The sequence below is a fragment of the Vipera ursinii genome (genome assembly GCF_947247035.1).
Source record: "Vipera ursinii genome assembly, chromosome: 6".
Taxonomy (NCBI): domain Eukaryota; kingdom Metazoa; phylum Chordata; class Lepidosauria; order Squamata; family Viperidae; genus Vipera; species Vipera ursinii.
Genome location: NC_139515.1, coordinates 3381242 through 3396426, shown reverse-complemented (window position 1 = coordinate 3396426; position 15185 = coordinate 3381242). Strand labels below are relative to the sequence as shown.

The 15185-nt window shown below is 42.2% G+C and overlaps 1 protein-coding gene across 1 annotated transcript in view; it reads left to right on the top strand.

The window, feature by feature from the left end:
- RELN (reelin) overlaps nucleotides 1-15185 on the top strand; it is a gene marked incomplete at its 5' end in the record, with an annotated part of 292461 nt that overhangs the window by 71450 nt on the left and 205826 nt on the right. The window contains 2 exons of the mRNA XM_083366535.1: nucleotides 8280-8350; nucleotides 13408-13440. Of these exons, the coding sequence (XP_083222661.1) occupies nucleotides 8280-8350; nucleotides 13408-13440 (104 nt within the window). The remainder of the gene's footprint in view (nucleotides 1-8279; nucleotides 8351-13407; nucleotides 13441-15185) is intronic.

Here is a 15185-nt window from a genome sequence, read left to right as displayed (position 1 = left end):
AGGCAGTCGAATTCCTCTAGCTTTGGAGGAGCAACATTTGCCGTTGAAGGCTTTGTAAACTTTTTTTAAAGCGAATTTTGGTTTTGAAGAGTAATCAGTTTGGCCGGATTGAATTCTGCCAAGACCCATCTTAGTCACAAGAAAAGTGCATGCTTGCTTCTTAGGGAAATTACCCAATAGATAGATGTCTTCTCGGAGATAAGTGTAGTCGTTTCCAGCAAAATTTGTTCCAAAGTGAATTTATTTATTGCACCGTTCTGTTGTTCATTACGAAGGTAAGCAGAGGTGAGATTTCGGCCTGTGTGGTAATTAACCTCAGTGGGACTGAACTCAGCATTTTTGGAATAAACACGATGTTTTGTCATCCTGAATAGCCTCGAAGTGAAATGATGTGGATACATTAAAGCGAGGTTATTATCGGTGTTATGAAGGTGCAGATCTGGCCTGGTAATTTAAAAACTCGTTTTTGAACAGATCGGTAGCTTTTATTTACAGCGGCAATGCTTTTGCATGCAACTTGTGCTTTTTAATACCAATTTCCTCAAAATATTTCTTTCACGCACATTTCCTCGTGACCTTTTAAAAACATCCATGTCCAAACTGCTTGATTTTTAAAAGATAAATTTCCCCGATGTGTTCCTTTCTTTAAAGAAAACACAGCTGTTTCTACATGTAATTCTAGGATAAGTATTTCCAACTGCTGTTTTTCAGTACACAACTTCCCCGGATTTTTATTTTTCAGGTGCATCTTTCACAAACGGATGTGTTTTGCGTACTAGATGACTTTTCAAAAGTGTTTCAGTATGTCCCGTAGTGGAATCTGTTTTGTTCCCTCTCAAATATCCACCGTCATCAAGATTCTTGGTGAATTTTCTTTTCATACACTAATAAATAAATGTTAGAGTTGGCTTATGAGTCTTGTTCATTAATTATTACTAAATTAATATTTAAAAACCCAACATATTTATGAGACAGTATATATACAAAAGCCCACAATATTGATGAGGCAAGGCTTTGTTTTTAGAATAAAGATTTTCCCCTAAAAAAATATAAAGAATCTTAGCTGTTGGATAGAGGTAATCTTCAAGTCACAATTGGTCAGTGTGAGGATTCCCTTGGACCAGGGGCTCAGGAACCATGTTGTCTCAGGAATTCTGGGAGTTGAAGTCCACAAGTTATAAAAGGGCCATGTTTGAAGAGCCCTGTGGTAGATGGTCATCAGAGGCAGCCCCACTGCCATCGAGGCTTATCGCCATTGATTCCTCCATGACTTCCATTAATTGCTGCAGTTTTTTTCCCCCAAGGTCAGCCAAGCTGGTAACAGCACCACGTCTCGTAGCAAATTCCAGAATTTAAAGTCAAGTTGTTGTTGTTCTGTTCTGTTCAAGGGTTCATTTTCTTTGAGTAACCTCTGGTTCTGGATATGTGTGTGTGTGTATATATGATGTATGTATGTATGTATGATGTATGTATATATGTGTGTATATATATATATATATATGTATGTGGATCTTTGGTCATTCGGGTTTTTTCCCACGTAGAGTTGAAGGTGTAAGAGCAACGTTTCGATGGAATCCCATCCGTCATCCTCAGGCTGGTGGCTTCAGCTTCCTTCTTCCTTCTTCCTTCTTCTGGGAGAAGCTTCTCCCAGAAGAAGGAAGCTGAAGCCACCAGCCTGAGGATGACGGATGGGATTCCGTTGAAACGTTGCTCTTACACCTTCAACTCTACGTGGGAAAAAACCCAAATGACCAAAGATCCACATACAAACACCCGCGAAAACCTCAGAAAACATATCCCAGACACAGGACAAATCTTATTTCCTGTTTCAGCCTAGCCCAGGGCCATCTACAGGCAGTAGCCACAACAGTGGCAGCTCATATTTGTGTAAATTTTTTGGCTTGCTAACAAAGAATAAAGGGAAACTATATATATATATATATATATATATATATATATATATATATATATATATATATATATACACACACAGTATATATATATATACAGTATATATATATATACAGTATATATATATATACAGTATATATATACAGTATATATATATACAGTATATATATATATATATACACACACACAGTATATATATATATATACAGTATATATATATACAGTATATATATACAGTATATATATACAGTATATATATACAGTATATATATACAGTATATATATACAGTGTGTATATATATATATATATATATATATATATAATATATATATATATATATATATATATATATATATATAATTTGACCAACAGTAACCAACTTAACTGAATTATAGCGTATGAACTATGAGCCATCCTTTCTGTCCTCCACATGATTGCTCCCAGGATATTTGACAGTTAAATCATCCAGAATAATGACATCTGTTTTTGTATTGTCGATAATAAAAACTATTTCCTTCTTCACAAAGGAAAATTGAGCTGAATTTATCCTCAAATGATTAAACGCCCAATTACGGCAATGCTGTAGTACCTGCAGGTGTACTTCATATCTCTTGCACTTCGAAGACGTGAAAAATTCATTTTCTTGGCTCATTCTTATTTTTCATTATTCGGAAAGCTTTCCTTTAATCCAACGTTATAAATAAATATTCCTTTTTCTTGATTTATTGCCATAATTTCTCAGTCTGTTGTTCCTTGTAGTTGGCTACGTTTATCAAAGGCCTACTAGACTTCGCTGCAAGTAGGAAAAACGCAAAAGGCTTTGCTCACCGTCCTTTTATTTATAGGGCCATTTATAACTCAAATAACTTTACTGGGGACATTAACTAGCAGAAAGAAAGAAGAAAAGAAAACAGTATTCAAATATCCAGAACATCAACAAATACGTCAGGAGGAGCGATGCATAGAAAAACAAGCAAAAATCTTCGTTCTCATTAGTTAAAACTAATAAAATTAGTTTTCATTTTATTTTGTGCTTAATGGTGGTTGTAAGTTGAGAACTACCTGTGTGTGTGTGTGTGTGTGTGTGTGTGTGTGTGTGTGTGTGTGTGTGTATGTGCACGCTGGCTGAGGAATTCTGGGAGTTGAAGTCCACAAGTCATCAAAAGGGCCAAGTTTGAAGGCCCTTGTCTTAAAGCAAGTTTGAAGACCCCTCCCAGAATTCCTCAGCCAGGCACATTGGTTGAGGAATTCTGGGAGTTGAAGTCCACAAGTCATAGAAGGGCCAAGTTTGAAGACCCTTCCCAGAATTCCTCAGCCAAGCACGTTGGCTGAGGAATTCTGGGAGTTGAAGTCCACAAGTCATCAAAAGGGCCAAGTTTGAAGACCCTTGTCTTAAAGCAAGTTTGAAGACCCCTCCCAGAATTCCTCAGCCAGGCACATTGGCTGAGGAATTCTGGGAGTTGAAGTCCACAAGTCATTAAAGGGCCAAGTTTGAAGACCCTTCCCAGAATTCCTCAGCCAAGCACGTTGGCTGAGGAATTCTGGGAGTTGAAGTCCACAAGTCATAGAAAGGCCAAGCATAGAATATGAGCAGGATGAGAAGACACCCCTGTTTTCTTTCATTCTCTCCTTCACCCCTCCACTCTTAATGCTGAAAATCTTTGCAAGTGGAATCTATGCATCTGGAGTCAGCGGTTTTAAAAAAACACTACATCTAAGACATCTCTCTGTATTGTGGAAAATGGAATGTTTACATTCCCCTAGACAAAATGTCTGCCATGTAACTCCCACAAGTTCCATTTTTTTTGGTCCTTGTGGCCTTTGCTCTTGAAGAGACAAAAACCCCATGTCTCAAGAGAGCCCTTACATCCTCCATGAAAAAAAACGTATTGCCTGTGTGTTCATAACAAGGATCACATACCTCAAGTATCTCCGTATGTCAACATCTCTCGGGGAATGTGGCCAACGAAAACTCCACAGCAATGTGAGGAGGAGGCCAACACCTCTCACTTTTCCTCCCCTCTCTGTATTGGGGTGCAGTAATCTTTTCCAGTGAAGACTGCCATTTCAATATAGATCGATAGGGTCCTCGGAGGTCTTCTAGTCCAACCCCCTGCTCAAAGCAGGAGACCCAGTTCCCATGAACTCAAGGGGGGGACTAGATGGGAAGGGGGACACTTCAAGGGATATGAAAGTTTACTCCATCTCTGTTGTTGCTGGAATTGGGCATGTCTAGTGTAATGAAGAGAAGGACGAGGGATGACACGATAGCAGTGTTCCAGTATCTCAGGGGCTGCCCCAAAGAAGAGGGAGTCAAGCTATTTTCCAAAGCCCCTGAAGGCAGGACAAGAGGCAACAGATGGAAACTCAGCAAGGAGAGAAGCAACCTGGAATTAAGGAGAGATTTCCTGACAATCAGAACAATTAATCAGTGGAATGGCTTGCCTTCAGAAGTTGTGAAGTTCCAACACTGGAAGTTTTTAAGAAGAGACTGGAGAGCCAATTTGTCTGAAATGGTATAGGGTTTCCTGCCTGAACAGGGGGTTGGACTTGAAGACCTCCAAGGTCCCTTCCAACTCTATTATTAATCTCAAAAGTTGAAGACTCAACGTTTGACCCCAAGAAAGGAAATTAAGCCACACAAATGACGCCAATATGGTATAACCCTCCATATAGAGCAAATAAGACGCTGTGGGAGGCAGGTTTCGTTCAAATTTAAGAAGACTATTGAGATTGGTGAGACAAGGACATTAGGTGAGAAGGTTTGATCATTAAGCTCCCCAAGAAAGGAAGGTCTCTTCCAGATTCTATTCTATTCTAGTCTAGTCTAGTCTAGTCTAGTCTAGTCTAGTCTAGTCTAGTCTAGTCTAGTCTAGACTACTCTAGACCAGTCTAGTCTAGTCTAGTCTAGTCTAGTCTAGTCTAGTCTAGTCTGTTCTGTTCTGTTCTGTTCTGTTCTATAAATTAAAAGGAAACAAAAACAAATAAAGTGAAAGGGCAGGCTTGATGGATGACTAGGTCTTTTTCTGATCTCAGTTTTCTATGTTTTTATATATTGAACCTATTGAAATTATTTTTAAAAACTCAGGTTAGGTTTTAGCTTTGCAGTCTATCATCCAGCTTTACAGTCAATGAAAAGAGATGCTCATTGTTACAATCACTATGTGGTAAAGCTATTTCCCTTTAAAATGGCTCTATTGTACCAACCCGTAACCAGGGTTTAATTTTCAGATCATGAACCTCTCTATATTTGGCTGTCTTATTTTTATTATTAGCCTCGTACTTTGTGCAGTGAACAAATAAACGATCACAGAACAAAAATAAAAGAAAATTTAAAAAATGCATGGGGTTTTTGTTGCACTATGAGCTATGCTATGATCTGCTTGGAAGAGAGGTTTTATCCCCTCGGGCAGAATGTATGACTCCCAAACACTCGGCTTTTTCATTCAGAAACTCACCCTTTTAATTGTCGTTTGGCAAGCTCACCTAGAAGGGAACGAATGAACGAGTGTGTAATTGTTGGTATTTGTACATTCCCTTGCGGGAAGGAAAAAAAGTATGGCATTCAGAGGCGGACCGGTTTGCCTTCAAAATCAAAGCAGCTGTTGTAATCTGGCCATAACCGATCACCACAACCACAGCCATTTGTTGAGCTTGTGAGAGGCCAGGAATAAAGACTCTTGGGCTGGCTGGGTAGATCAAATAGAGTCTTAGTCAAACTGAATTGCGAGAAGAAGACGGTTAAATAAGTAGCGGTGGCTCAGTGGGTTCGGACGCTGAGCTTGTCGATCAAATGGTCGGCAGTTTGGTGGGTCGAATCCCGAGTGCCGCGTAACAGAGTGAGCACCTGTTACTCATCCCAGCTTCTGCCAACCTAGCAGTTCGAAAGCATGTAAAAAATGCAAGTAGAAAAATAGGAACCACTACGCTGGGAAGGTAACAGCGTTCCATGCGCCTTTGGCGTCTAGTCATGCTGGCCACATGACCACGGAGACGTCCTCGGACAAGCGCTAGCTCTTCGGCTTTGAAACGGAGATGAGCACCGGCCCCTAAAGTCGGAAACGACTAGCACGCATGTGCGGGGGAACCTTTACCTTTTTAAGGTGAAAAGATAAAAAGTAGAAATACCAAGGGACACCGATAATGATTGGGTTGGACAATAGCAGCAGCACTTAAGTGTCAATGCTGCAAACATTGACATGTTTTTGCACTGACAATGTAAGAGACGGCCTTTTGTTTAAACCGCTTCACTTTGAATCTTGAAGGGAGGGAATTTTCTGTTTTGAGAAGATTAGAAAGCCGGCTGTACAGAATGGGAGGAGAGACCTCATATGTAAAATTAATTAGATAATGTGATTTATGACATGTAGATAAGGGCGGGGAGTGTGTGTGTGTTACAATGGGTTTGGGGGGAGGAGATTTCAGATTCTGGCATCCCTCCATGAATGCCGATGTTTTGTTTCATTACTAAGACTTTTTAAATAAGTAATATGCCTGCAATTTGTTTGATTTGTCTCATTCATCAGAACCATGACATTAAGACTTATATACCACTTCACAGCGCTTTACAGCCTGCTCTAAGCGGTTTTTCAGAATCAGCACATTGCCCCCCAACGATCTGGGGTCCTCATTTTACTGACCTCGGAAGGGTGGAAGGCTGAGTCAACCTTGAGTTGGTCAGGATCGAACTCCTGGCAGTGGGCAGAGCCAGCCTGCAAAACTGCATTCTCACCACCACGCCACCAATCAAAGGTTTTAGTCCTGCTCGAGGCGTCCAGAAGTAGTTGCCATCTGAATGAAGCAATGAGTATAAAGAGGAATGGGAGAGAAATGGATCTTCCCTTTGCTCCATGTACAGAAGACTGATCTGCTCTACACTTCTCTAGGCTACGTGTTCATGTGAATGAGATCCCTTGGAGTCTCCCTATGATCTCCTCTGTACAGCTAGTCCTTGACTTATGACCACAATCGGGCCCAAAATTTTGGTTGTTAAGCAAAACATTTGTGACGTGAATTTGCCCGTTTTTATGTCCTTTCTCAACACGGTTGCAAAGTGAATCACTGCGGTTCTTAGGTTAGTAACCCGGTTGTCAAGTGAATCTGGCTGTTGTGATTCCTCGCCAGCCAGCGGATCTGGTAGCTGAGTCTGAGGAGGAGGAGGAGGAGGAGGAGGGGCCTGGAGTGACATTAGAGTCAGAGGAAGGCTCTGAGGAGCTCCAAGACTTACAGTTGGATGAGGAGCCTGGCCCCTCTACTCGTGCTCAGGCTGAGACACAGCTGTGCTGGGAGCCTGAGTTCGACAGTGATGAAGCACAGCTGGGAAATATCCCAGATGCACGAAAGCGCCGGCAAGAGAAGCGAGTAGGACAGAGGAATGCAATGGGGCGGCTCCAAAGGCAAAGGAGAAGGCATTAGGAAGCCAGGCCTTGGCTGAATTATAAAAGGGAAGGTGTGGGAGGTGCTGGTTGCCAAAGGCAACCGTTTGTGTCGAGGATCGAGTTTCTGTGGACTGGGTTTATTTGCCTTGGACACTGACTCAGGTCTGTGAGAATAAAAGGGGTTGTTTTTTCTTGCGGTTCCTGCCTGTTTCTTGGAAGAGGGGTTTCTCCTTGTGAGCATAACCAGGACTCACCTAGGCTGGGACAGAACACTGGCTTCCCCGTTGACTTTGCTTGTCAGAAGGTCGCAAAAGGGGATCACATGACTTTGGGACAGTGTGACCGTCATAAATACGAGTCAGCTGCCAAATGTCTGAATTTTGATCACGTGACCGTGGGGGATGCTGCAGCGGTCATAAGTGTGAAGAATGGTTATAACTTTGCACCGTCACTAAATGAACTCTTGTAAGTCAAGGAGTACAGAGGTACAGAGTACCTCTGCATAAAATTTTGACTTTTGACTACTTTCAAAGAAAGGAAGAAACAAGAAAACAAACTAGCCACCTTTTGACAATGGCTATATATCCCAACCATTTCTTCAGTTTTAAGAAAATAAAACTTAAAGATGTCCTTCAAAGGTTGGGGTTTTTTTTCCCCCCTTAATACTACAGGACAAATTTTCTCAACCAGCACTAAGCTCCACTTGTTTTCGAACTGCCGTAGTGTTTATATTCCACTCCATGTAGACTAATGTTTCCCAATTTTGGGTGGTTTTGAGATGGGTGGACTTCAAATCCCAGAATTCCCAGTCAAAATAGCCATTGCTAAGAATTCTGGGAGTTGAAGTCCGTATGTCTCCCAGTTCTCTTAAGTTGGGAGACACCGGTATAGATTGTGTTTCTTTACCTGAAAAAAAAAATCTTTTTTTTTCCTGCCTTTTAATTATGCAGTTTCTTTTTTGACCTATTTCTTTTTTTTTTTATTTCTAGGGCAACTGCTATGCACAGGGGTGAAATTATATTCAAGGATGCCTTAGCCCAGCAGTTGTGTGAACAAGGGAGTAAGTGTCTATTTATTTATTTTTCTGTAACTTTAACTTGCATTAATTGATGTTTTGTAAGTTGGTCAAGAAACAGCACCTCCCAGTTGTTGCTGGGTTGTTGTTGTTGTTTTTTAAAACTGGGATGAGTGTAGAAATATCCAGAACAAAAAGTCTCATCTATTGTGTATTATGCCTTGAGTGTCACTTAGAAACAAATCGTGTCAGTATTACAAACAAATGCCACAATTCTGATTAAAAGGAAATCAAGATTAGTTCACACCAGGGATGGAAAAAGCTACTTCCGTTCACATGCAAAGTTTTATTATAAATTCCTTTATAGGTATGTGTGTGGGGGGGTGTTAGATAGTTTAGAACTACTTAGTTAAATATTACAAAGGCTTACGTACAGAGAAATGAATAGAAGCGTAGCCAAGAATAATTGCACCTGTTCATCTTTAATAAGCATTGATTGGTTCTCTTTAGATTTGGCTTTAAGGACTGAGCAAATGAAGCGTGAGTTCCTCGGGGGATTTTTGCCTTTATTAAAAAAAAAAAAGCCAAACAAAAAGAAAAGAAAGTGCTATGAAAAATGGCTTGCAAAGAGATGCGTGTGGTCGCTTACGGAGACCCGGACAAACATAAGGAGCCTTTTTTATTTATGGAAGAAGAAGCTTTATGGGAACTATCCCATGTGCTTGGAAAATAGTTCTTTTCGTAAGTGAGAATCACAGCATCCCTGCAGACAACTGTCACAATCTCCATTGTTTGTTTGATCTCTTGTTACGGAAGTCATCATAATGACATATTTTTTCAGTACTGATGCGAACATTCCCATGAAAGAAACTTTTAACCATTGGAGATCTTCCAGGTTGCCCATAGTCTGTAATACCACTTTACAACACCTGGCTAAGGCCACACTTGGGAATACGGCATCCAGTTTTATAGTTAGTTATAGTTATAGTTTATTTGATTTATATACCGCCCTTCTCCTTGGTAGGGACTCAGGGCGGTTCACAGGGCATATATAAAAAGAAAGACAATACAAAAATTAAAAAAGGATTAAACCCATGCCCAATTAAAAACAGTAATACAAATTTAAAAAACAATAAAAACCCATAATCCCCCATCAGGCCAGACCAGCTAATTCGAACAGGTGGGTCTTCAGGCCCCGACGGAAAGTTCGGAGGTCTGGTGCCATCCGGAGCTCCACCGGCAGTTGATTCCATAATGCCGGGGCGCCCACAGAGAAGGCCCTCCCCCTGGGGGCCACCAGTCGACATTCCCTGACTGGCGGCACCCTGAGGAGGCCCTCTCTGTGGGAACGCACAGGGCGGAGGGGAGTCGATGCCGGCAGCAGGTGGTCCCTGAGGTATCCCGGACCCATGCCATGTAGGGCCTTAAAGATCGTAACCAACACCTTGAACCTCACCCGAAAGACAACTGGTAACCAATGCAGCTCGCGGAGCAAAGGTGTAACATGGGAGTACCGGGAACCTCCCAAGACAACTCTCGCGGCCGCATTCTGTACCAGTTGGAGCCTCCGAGTGGTCTTCAAGGGAAGCCCCATGTAGAGAGCATTACAGTAGTCAAGGCGAGAGGTCACGAGCGCATGAGTGACCGTACACAGGGCATCCCGGTTCAGATAGGGCTGCAACTGGCGCACCAGGCGAACCTGGGCGAAAGCCCCCCTAGTCACGGCCACTATATGATCTTCCAGGGTAAGCCGTGAATCTAGGAGGACTCCCAAGTTGCGAGCCCTATCCACGGGGGGTAAGAGCTCACCCCCCATAGAAAGAGATGGAACATTTTGAATGTCCCGGGATGCCGGAATGTACAGCCACTCAGTCTTGTCAGGGTTGAGCTGAAGTCTGTTCCTCCCCATCCAGACCCGAACCGCCTCCAGGCAACGGGACATCGCGGCGAGGGCATCACTGGGGTGGTTTGGGGTCGAAAAGAAAAGTTGGGTATCATCGGCATACTGATGATACCCAACTCCAAAACCACGAATGATCTCACCCAGCGGTTTCATATAGATGTTGAACAGGAGAGGCGAGAGAACCGACCCCTGAGGAACTCCACAAACGAGAGACCTAGGGGCCGATCTCTGCCCCCCTGCCAACACCGACTGCGAGCGTCCCAGGAGATAGGAGGAGAACCACTGAAGAACTGTGCCTCCCACTCCCAATCCCCTGAGACGCCGCAGCAAGATACCATGGTCGATGGTATCGAAAGCCGCTGAGAGGTCTAATAGGACTAGGACAGAGGAATATCCCCTATCCCGCGCCCTCCAGAGATCATTCACCAGAGCGACCAATGCCGTCTCCGTGCTGTACCCGGGCTTGAAACCCGATTGGTAGGGGTCCAGATAATCCGCTTCATCCAGGACTAGAGGGAGCTGATGCGCCACCACACTCTCAACAACCTTCGCAAGGAAGCGAAGGTTGGAGACTGGACGAAAGTTGTTCAAAACGGCTGGGTCCAGGGCAGGCTTCTTGAGGAGAGGTCTCACCACCGCCTCCTTCAAGACGGTGGGGAAATAACCCTCACTCAGAGAAACAGATATAACCGCCTGGAGCCAGCCTCGTGTCCTCTCCCTCACCACAATGTGAAAAAGATGTTGAGACTCTAGAAAGAGTGCAGAGAAGAGCAACGAAAATGATCAGGGGACTGGAGGCTAAAACATATAAGGAACGGTTGCTGGAATTGGGTATGTCTAGTTTAATGAAGAGAAGGACGAGGGGGGACATGATAGCAGGGATCCAATATCTCAGGGGCTACCCCAAAGAAGAGGGAGTCAAGCTCTTCTCCAAAGCACCCGAAGGCAGGACAAGAAGCCACGGATGGAAACTAACCAAGGAGAGAAGCAACCTAGAACTAAGGAGGAATTTCCTAACAGTGAGGACAATTAACCAATAGAACAACCTGCCTCCAGAAGTTGTGGGTGCTCCAACACTGGAAGTTTTTAAGAAGAGACTGGACAGCCATTTGTCTGAATTGGTATAGGGTTTCCTGCCTGAGCAGAGGGTTGGACTAGAAGATCTCCAAGGTCCCTTCCAACTCTATTATTATTGTTAATCTCAAAAGTTGAAGACTCAACGTTTAACCCCAAGAAAGGAAATTAAGCCACACAAATGACACCAATATGGTATAACCCTCCATATAGAGCAAATAAGCCGCTGTGGGAGGCAGGTTTCGTTCAAATTTAAGAAGACTATTGAGATTGGTGAGACAAGGACATTAGGTGAGAAGGTTTGATCATTAAGCTCCCCAAGAAAGGAAATCAATTTATTCTAACTTGAGAACTCAAGACTCTCTCACCTTCTCTTTTTCCAAAGATGTTATTATGTGGTTTAATTCATTTTTCCCCCAAAAAAAGTAAATAAACGAAGGTTAAGGTTGTTTACGACCACGTCAAACTAAAAATTAAACCTCCACTCCATTTTCCCAGATCAGAGTTGGATTTAAAAGAAAGGTTGGGTTTTGTGTTTTTTTTTTGAACGGGTAAAATTCTAACTTGAAGATACAGTACTGTGAAAAATGGATTAAATTTTTTTTTAAAAAACCCAAAACCCTGCCTACTGTTCTTTAATACCAGAAAACATCAATTTTATATAATATTCTTGCTGTGTGACATTTTGGGGCTTTATTTAAAATATATGAAGGTCAAAACTGCAGCTTACTGGAATAAAATATAGCTCGCAATGAAGAAATATGAAAGTAATGTTCATCCTCCGTTTAATGGTATCTTCATAACTTTTGAGATGACGAATTAGAATTTGAAATTAGTATAAGGTACTCGAGGCGAAGAAATTGGAAGGTTCTTCAGACACATTCAAAAAAAGCGAGAAAGGAAGTAACTTTAGCATTCAGTTTTATCATCCAGAAGTTAAAAAAAAACTTAACTTTTGATATGTGCTGCTCAATCTTACAAATAATTTATTTCAACTAAACGTAGCCATGACTTCTAGAGGAATTTTTTTTTCCACTGCGCTTATCCTATATAGGAAAATCCCAATGAAATATGGGCAAAAAAATGTATCCAATACAGATAATCCTCAATTTGTGAGGTCTGAGCCCCAAAATTATGTTGCTAAGTGAAGACATTTGTTAAGTGAGTTTCCCCTGTTTTATGACCTTTTTGCCATAGTTGTTAAGTGAATCACTGCAGTTCTTAAGTTAGTAACACGGTTGTTAAGTGAATCTGGCTTCCCCATTGACTTAGCTTGTCAGAAGTTTGCAAAAGGGGGATCACGTGACCCCGGGGCACTGCAAACTGTCATAAATATGAGTCAGTTGCCAAGCATCCAAATTTTGATCACCTGACCATGGGGATGCCACAGGGGTCTTAAGTGTGAAAAACAGACATAAGTCACTTTTTTCAGCGCCGTTGTAACCTTGAATGGTCCCTAAACAAACTGTTGTAAAGGGAGGACTACCTCTAGAATAAAAAGCAATCCAGCCAGATATTTGCACATGATCCTAACAAGGTGGAACAATTGCAGTTCAAATAATCGGTGACCCGAGGAACACTCATGATTGTGTCAACGCTGCTAACATCAGATGTTTTTGCATTGACAACAGATGGAGATGCAACCATTTTCCTCTTATGTTTTACTCTTAGAGTTAAGAGTTAGATGATGCAGTGGGGAGGAATGTGCATGAGAGTTTAGCTAGACATAACAATACTGAACCTAGTATGAGAACCAAGGTTATCGAAATAAGAGATGATAAGAATTGGCAGGCTGGAGAGCTGGAGGGGAAGCCTGCATTTCAAACTAATTGGAGAATGTGATCTACAGGAGGAGCTTTTTATATCCAGATGGACCTCAAATCCCTTTTTCTCCTTCTAATCTGGATCCTTGCACAGCCTAAAACGGGTATTAAAATAGACCCAACTTTATGCAACGTGACCAACTTCCTTAAATGAAGATACACACTTACGCCTCTCCACTTTTTGAAAGCTTTGCCTCTTTCTTCCAACATTTTGATTGGTAATGCTTAAAGTGAGCTACAGTCAAAGAGCACTATGGAGGAAAAAAAATCTGTTTATTTTCTTTTTTCTTCTTCTTTCGCAGGTCCAACTGAAGCTCCCCTGCATCCTCTTTTAGGTATGTCAATAAGTTATTGTTCTGGCTTTTTGAGATGGCAGTTCAGGTAGCCCAATTTGAAACACTTGAATTATTGCCTTTTTAAAAAATAATATCCCATTTGAAAACATTCACGAAGGTCAAATCAATCAATTTTTATTACGGTCACAGAGCAGGGTTGCAAAAATGGAAACATAAAAAAACAATAGTAATAGTAAAAACAAAATAAAAGACAGACAGACAAAATAATATATTGCAATTGGTGGTCGAATTGTCAGCGGGCGCTTTAGAGTCTTGCCAAATTTTGCATAAATTTGCATACGATTTACAACAGAATTTGGCCACGTGTAGAGAAACTACTTTGCACTGATCTAAGAAGAGTCGCTGCAGGTAAAAGAGATCGGTGTTTCCCGGATATTTTATTAGATCAGGTGCTATAAATTGAGCCTGTGAGTTCTTACAGGCCAAAAAGAATGGAAAGAAAAGTGGGTACGTTTAATAACTGCACGGATGTGTATTCCAGTAGGCTTCACCCCACATTTACAGCCACTCAAATCTCTTTCCCCCCCCCAGGTGCATAAAGTCAGCTTTGATAACGCAACAGGGGGTTGCAACTGTGTTTCTGGATTAATCCCAGATTGCACTGGAAATCATAACGGAGCTTTTTCCAGCCTGTTGGTGGGTCCCTTAAAAAGGCTTCTCAAAAGACAGAACAGATGAACCGAACAGATGGCTCTCTGACTCTCACAAATATGTTTGTGTTCATTTGTTTACGACTTTGGCCCCGTGGAGACTGGGATTTCATTTTTGGCAAGGGTGCCTGACCGTGTGGGCGAGGAAGAAAAAAACTCAGCCGGCAAAAAGCGCGATCGGGGCTTAACAACTCCAATGTATTTAAGTTGTTGGCTACGATGGAAACATTCTAAGACAAAACGTGGGTTTTTGAAAAGTTGGATGGCGTGTAGGTTCTGTCTCCTCGTCTCTGTTAAATGAGATTGAAATAGATTTATTGCTGAGTTTCAGAAGCCATTTCCAGGATGATAACACAAGCTGACTCTCATCTCATCTGAGGCCAGAAACTCTGCCAGGGTTTCTGTGGTACGGTGGTGATGGATGGTGTCCCATCAAGCCATTTTCAAGCCCTAAATAGATTTTTTTTCCCCTCTGGGAAAAATACTGCATTCTAGCTACTGTGCCACCCTGGCTTCTATGGCATGGCACGATGGCATATTATAGCGTGATACTTCAGTATCTCGTAAGTCACTGATTGTTCTGTCCCAGCCTACCTGAGTCCTTGGTACACTCACAAGGAGAAACCCCTCTTCCAAGAAACAGGCAGGAACCCCAAGAAAAAACCAACCTCTTGTATTCTCAAAGGCCTGAGTCAATGTCCAAGGCAAACAAACACAGTCCACAGAAACTCGATCCTCAACATGAACGGTTGCCTTCAGCAACTAACACCTCCCACACCTTCCCTTTTATAATTCAGCCCAGGCGTGGCTTCCTAGCTTCCTAATGCCTTCTCCTTTGCCTTTGGAGCCACCCCATTGCATTCCTCTTTCCTACTCGCTTCTCTTGCCGGTGCTTTTGTGCATCCTGGATTTCTCCCAGCTGTGCTTCATCTCTGTCCAACTTAGGCTCCCAGTACAGCTGTGTCTCAGCCTGAGTGCTAGTAGAGGGGCCTGGTTCCTCGTCCAACTATAAGTCTTGGAGCTCCTCAGAGCCTTCCTCTGACTCTAATGTCACTCCAGGCCCCTCCTCCTCCT